The sequence below is a fragment of the Typha latifolia genome, chromosome 11 (genome assembly GCF_019914945.1).
Source record: "Typha latifolia isolate L0001 chromosome 11, TyphaL0001v2, whole genome shotgun sequence".
NCBI classification, from domain to species: domain Eukaryota; kingdom Viridiplantae; phylum Streptophyta; class Magnoliopsida; order Poales; family Typhaceae; genus Typha; species Typha latifolia.
In genome coordinates, this window is record NC_133096.1 from 5,201,089 (window position 1) to 5,207,490 (window position 6,402).

Here is a 6,402-nt window from a genome sequence, read left to right on the forward strand (position 1 = left end):
ATCTACTTTTAATCTTGCCCCCACATTCCCATTCAATTCTCCAGTCTAATATTGTCTACTTTGGATGAAAAAAAATGAAGAAATAGTTTGAACTTAATATTTTATGCTGGTACGAACTATTCTAATTTTTAATATCAAAAGAGAAAAGCTAACACCGAACTATTTTATTATTTAGTTAAATATTGATATAAAACATAATCATATTTACCATGATATAAAATTAATATTAAAAAGCAATAAAAATAATAAATTTGTGTTAAAAATTAATGACATTTAAAATCAAATGATAAAGATACTCTTGATTGGATATAAAACAATAATCTAATATAAAGGAAATAATAATTTTAAATCATTATTAAATAATTTTTAAAAATTGTACGGTATAAGAGAGAATAATAAATTAATATACGAACAAACAAACATGATGGCTAAAGGATTCTCCATTGCATCGTTATGTACCTCTAACAGGCCATGTAAGAGAGCTAGCCCTTTTTGCCTAGCCTATAATTATTAGATTATGGTCGATAAAAAATGGCACCCTAAACATTTACCATATTTCCTATTTGATTCCAGAAATTTGACGCAAAACAACACTTTAACTTGTACCTAAGATTACATACAGTGCACAAATTTGCACAGGAACTTTTGATTAAATCAGATACGTACAGGAATTTACACTATCAGTTGACCGAACCCACTCAACGATCAGGCACTTTGCCGATCATTTTCTAGAACAGAGATCTGGAAACACTTCCCGCTGTTCAACAGTGTTAGAAAAATGGAGCTCGACGCAAAACCATCTTCCAGTAGTTGGGTGATGTACTTATAACCTCCGTTGATGGATCTCTGTAAAGAAGGGATGCTTCAGAGCTTCACGGGCAATCAACCTGTGAGTAGGGTCGTACCTAAGAAGACCACGCAAGAGGTCAATAAGATCCCCTGCTGAATGGTCCACGTGATCCATCACCAGGTTCTGCACAACGAAATAAGAGCGACAAAACACCAATTACACAGATGCTGCAGGGATCAAGTTAATTCAAACAACAAAGCATGACGCAAGACACCACCGAAACAAGAGCAATGTATTGCACAAGCTGAAGAACTAGGTCAAGCTACGGAGGTAGCCAGAAGAAAAGGATAAAAAGAGGAAAACATAAAATGTCAAGATGTTTCCATTTACCCAGACCTCTTGGACTTCACCTCTAATTGTGGCATTAGCCCAAGTACAACTAGCTTTCATTTTGATCACTAATGCATTTCCATTGAAGTGCCACTAAAAGCTGAATTATCAGCAGGTATGCTATGCAGATTTAGCATGGTAAATAATGATTTAATACTCAAACCCCTCATCAATAAGAGAATTCATGAATATTAATTTTGTGAACCTACTAATTATCTATAGACGTCATACCTGAAGCCGGGGGAGTTTTGTAACAGCTTTCATGCTCTCTCTTGATCCTGCACCCTCCGGCCAATTCAGCCGGCCTCTTTTGATGTACTTCTCAGCATGCCGACTATAAGAATCAAGTAATACAAAAGAGCATTAAGAATGTTGGAAGACTTAAATAGTAGGCCCATCATGCTGATGAACTAAAATTGACCACCACCATCAACCTCCACCCATCTCATTTTCTTATTCTTTGAAATTTGTGCGAGAAAAAAGGAACAGCACTTACTCGGCTCTCCTCAACATATTGTAGGGCAGGGGTCCTAATACCCTCTCCATCATGGCCAAGTGCTCTAAGTTTTCATGGGTCTGGAACAATGCCTCACCCTGCAGTGTGGCTTCCAAAGTTTAGTATTCAATATAACTTGAATATATAAACAAAAACCCAATCAACATACTGAGCATAGTTCAACAAGAATGCAACCAACACTCCAAATATCGCAGGGATAACTCCATCCAAGTCCTGAAGGCAATGACCAAGAAACTTTGAGCCCAGTGTAAAACTAAGAAAATAAAAACATTTTTCTTCAAGACAGACTTACCCAAGATAACCTCAGGAGCCCGATAATGCCTTGTGGAAACTACATAACTATGATCCTCATGGTCATAAGTAGTGCTGCCAAAATCAATTACCTTGATAGCACTAGACTTGGGCAAATGCTTGAAGTAAGAACCCTCTTTTGGAGTTCGGGGTGAAACCTAGATAGACAGTAGAAAAAAATCTTAATTACATTACTGTAGCTTCCTGAAGGGAAGATTAAACAACTATGCATTAGTTGCATAACAGGAAAAATAAATGAAAAAAACTACTCAGGAGATAAAGCATAATTAAATCGAAGAGGTTAATAACTATACTTTGTAGTCGGGTACTTTAATGAACTGTGCAGAAACAAGAAGAATGTTCTCAGGCTTTAAATCAGTGTGAATGAGGCGCAAATCATGCATAACTGCAAGAAAATTACATGGTGAATTGGAATGCATAATAAGGTACCACTGCACATTATATATTACCAAATGAGAAATATAAGGCAAGGAAATATGAACATAATAATCAAAGCAAATAATGTGACGAATACCCAACTACAAGAACCATGAAACTGAGATGAATGATAAATCCAGATAAAGGGACATATAGAAACAACAGGAAATATACTACTAATAGCAATCACATCAGATAGGAAAAAATATTGATGAGAAGTGTCTACACACATGCTACACATTCCAATAGTTGTCTGGCAAGCTCACGAACTAGATCAATTGGAAATGAGCGATAATTGTTTTTCCGTAGAAAATCGTATAAGCTTGGTCCAAGCTTCTCAAAAACCTGTTAACCATTTAAATTCATTGATATGTCTCAATTCCCAAGGCTAGAATTTGGGAAAGTGGGAAATCACAACAAATTAACATATACTTACTATACAGATATGGTTACGATAGTGAAACCAGTTCCGTATTTGTACACAACTGCAAAAATAGACCAGCTTATACACATATATCTTGTCCAAGTAATATGATGAACCTAAAAGGAGCATAGCATCTTCAATATTATAGCTAAAACAATACTTACCGAGATCCAGTTGTATCATATTTCGCAAGCTGTTGGAGTACATTAATTTCTATCATTGCAGCCTCACTATACTTCTTGATCCCACGAATAATCTTGATTGCCACCATTTCCTCCCCCTCCCTATCCCAACATTCCAAAACCTGGCCAAAGGTACCTAACATAAATGATAAAACAACAAAAGACAATGAGATGGCAAAACAATACACCCTACAATGACAAAGAGACAAAAGAAACAATTCTTCAAAATCCAATTAATCAAGCAAGAAGGAAGAATATGTTATAAGACAGAGGATAACACTCATACTGATAATCATTATTGGAAAACCTTGAAAGCACATAAAATAAGTAGGTTACAAACTTACCTTCACCCATTTTGCTAGTGATCTTATCTGCAGACAAACAAAATATAAATTAATTAGAATCCCAATTTGAAATAGAGAAATATGGTCCCACACAAAACATCCAAACGATAAAACCCTAGCAACCTCATGCACTATAATAAAACTGAGTAAAACAAAAGACCCTTAAAGTTGAAAAAGAAAAAAAGAACATGAGGAACAAAAGTGAACACATGCTTGGAGAGAGAGGGAGAGACATTTCCCCTGGCAGAAATAATGGAGTAACATTTAAGACAGCTAAAAGTAATGAACTTCTGTAGCAGAAAAAGATGGGTTCAAACCAATATTTCAGAAAATAAATGTAATGAAGGAAATGAACACTGATGATCACAAAGAGTAACTGATTCAAATGTAATGCTAATTCAAAATTGCATAGTCACAACTTGCAAAACAGATCTACACCTTGGCAAGATTGTAATGGAAAAATTTGAGAAATCAAAAATATTTAAACAAGTAAATGAAGTCCCACAACTAAAATATAAAATGGTACATGTACCGGTAGGTTGATTGACCTAGGAATCATTAGTGATTTATAAAAGATGCATGGATTTAGGAGTGAAGAATTCAAAAGCCAAAACGAGCTTTAAAAAAATAACTTTGCAGATGGATCAAGTATAATTACAGCGAGATGTTAAATTATCTCCAACTGCAAACATGTAATGTCCATCTTTATCATCTTCTCTCCAAGGGGGGGAAGCATATCGAATTAGACCCTTTGGATACTGGGAAGAACCAGTATGGTCTGAAGAAGGCACCAAAGATATCAAGCTGACCACATCTCCAACTTCTTGCCCACATGATAATCCTATCTGAGCATACACAGAACCACCCATTAACATTCCCACTAAAGAAAAAATATTATAACCCCTCATATGATCGAGTTAGTCCACCAAACAACTTCCAATATCTTATTAATAGTTAAAAAGCAGAAAACTAATGGGGCAATGGTTGAAACTTATAGCCAGGAAACTATAATCCTGTCAAAATGAGAACAATAAAAACCATCAATTCAATTCACCATTAGCTTCAGGTTGCATCTTGACATCTAAAACTCAATATTCAAGAGTGCAGACACTTTAAATAGATAAATGATCATTTAATACACAGAGTAATGACCACATATCTGGCTTCAAAGCTATGCAAATAAATTAACTAACCTGAAGTTTGAACTAAATGAGCAATACGTTTTCTAATTACCACTAACTAAATCATATAAAATCAGTGTTAAAACCAGCAACATATTGGTAAATCACTTCCAAATGAATAATATGCCTCTATGATGTTAAACGAGAAATTAGCAAAGATAATAAACACCACAATTACATTTTATTTTAAACACGCCACATGTTTTATATCATGAACAATATATTTAAAGAATTTATGCTGTGATTCTACTTGCAGAATGCCAAATCCACAAATTATGATCATAATTTCAAACAATTTCTTATAAATAGTATGTTTTCTTGATTGTAAACAGAATAACTAGCAAATATGATGAACACCAGAGTGGCTGGCATCTCCTAAAAGATGACCCACTTCAGATTTTAATCAATAAATTTAATACAATGAACGAGTGCATCTGTAGTAAGAACTGTCAAACCTACTAACTGTGATTGTCATAAACATAATGTAAATAAGGAATATTAGCAGATCTAGATTTAGTCCAAAAAATATTTACTTTATTAAATTTAAAATAAATAATTTGTATAGAACTACTCATAAAGCTAATATGAAAATACAAAAGTATTGTCAAAGGAAGAAGAAAAATAAAATAAATAAAACCTAATACAAGAACACAAAATTATCAATGTTAAAAGCTCCAAATCAAAGAACATCATATCTTCCTTAAATAGGACATTATTCCCATCAAAATCCCCCAGAACAAGACAAAATAGGGTCAAAGAAAGGATATTGAAACATATACATCTACCATACCTCATACAACGAAAAGATCTAAAGAAATCCCCTGGAAACGAACACGAAATTATCAACATTAACAGATCTGACGCAACGACATCAGATCTCTTCTTAATCGAAATGATTCCAATCAAAGTCTTCCAGATTAAGACAAGATATAATCATCCTAAATATATTGAAACAAATACACCTACCATACCTCATACAGCGAAAAACCTACAGAAATACCCTGGATCTGCCAAATTACATCAAGAAAAAAAGGGAACAAAGGCAAAAAAAAAAAAAAAAAAAAAAAAAGCATGGATCAAGAAAAGAAGAGGGAGATGCACCTCGGGAAATTCAGGGACAACGTCCCACCCCAACCTCTGGCGTTTCCTGGGGCGGCGCTCGATGTACGCTTGGGGTAGCTCTGTCAAACACTCCATCTCCGACCAACAAGATCTCGGACCAAGACAGCGGAGGCGAAAGCGAAGAGAGAGATGAAAACCTAACCCTAGAAAGAGGAGGGCGATGCTCTTTTGGGGAGGGGGGGACCGCAGCGTAATCGTTGCTTTTTGCCCAGTTTGCTTAACTCTAAAGCTAACTCCTTTCTCTTTACTCGGGTTTGTATTTAACTCGTTTTTGTCATTTGTGCTCAGTGTGAAACCGACTCAGATCATGATCCGTCTAATATGCGGATCTTTAGCCTAAAAGTCCTGATCCCGCCAGATGCTCACCGAAATTAATTTTTGAGCCATAACCCAACCGGATTTTGAATCAGGCTCGACTCAACAATAAATCTGTTGGAGATCGGACTTAGCTTCTCTAAATCAATTCTAGAATAGATATTCCTCTTTCTTATCCTAAAATAAGATATTCATTTTAGAAATAATTATTCTTATATTTACTTATATTATAGAATAAGAATGTAAAAATAATATTTGATGTGATATAAAGTGAAAGAAAAAATATGTTTTATTTTTTATGAAATTATTATAAATACTTTTTGATTTGATATTAAATAGGTTAATAGGATATATATCAATAGTAAATTAGTAATTACGTTTAGTGTGTATTATAATATATAATTTTGA

The 6,402-nt window shown here is 34.4% G+C and overlaps 1 protein-coding gene across 2 annotated transcripts; it reads right to left on the reverse strand.

Moving 5' to 3' along the window:
• Positions 1-532: 532 nt before the first annotated feature.
• Positions 533-5,910, reverse strand: LOC140797830 (serine/threonine-protein kinase AFC1-like). Of its 2 annotated transcripts, XM_073151506.1 has the most exons (12): positions 5,659-5,910; positions 4,035-4,221; positions 3,377-3,403; positions 3,015-3,168; positions 2,863-2,911; positions 2,657-2,771; positions 2,303-2,394; positions 1,990-2,146; positions 1,846-1,910; positions 1,677-1,774; positions 1,412-1,514; positions 533-973 (listed from the first exon to the last, which is right to left on the reverse strand). In XM_073151506.1, the coding sequence occupies exons 1-12, from the start codon at positions 5,752-5,754 to the stop codon at positions 824-826; spliced, it is 1,293 nt and encodes a 430-aa protein (XP_073007607.1). In that variant the 5' UTR covers positions 5,755-5,910; the 3' UTR covers positions 533-823. The 2 variants fall into 2 exon arrangements, with proteins under 2 accessions (XP_073007607.1, XP_073007608.1); XM_073151507.1 differs by lacking the exon at positions 4,035-4,221.
• Between the last annotated feature and the right edge of the window lie 492 nt (positions 5,911-6,402).

What these genes read in the sequence shown, in the direction of transcription:
- LOC140797830 (XM_073151506.1), bottom strand. Translation starts at nt 5,754, where the DNA reads ATGGAGTGTTTGACAGAGCTACCCCAAGCGTACATCGAGCGCCGCCCC. An exon ending in TTAAAGTACCCGACTACAAA is followed by an intron (nt 2,147 to 2,302) that starts GTATAGTTATTA and finishes CTGTCTATCTAG; the next exon opens with GTTTCACCCCGAACTCCAAA. An exon ending in GGCTCCTGAGGTTATCTTGG is followed by an intron (nt 1,911 to 1,989) that starts GTAAGTCTGTCT and finishes CATTGCCTTCAG; the next exon opens with GACTTGGATGGAGTTATCCC.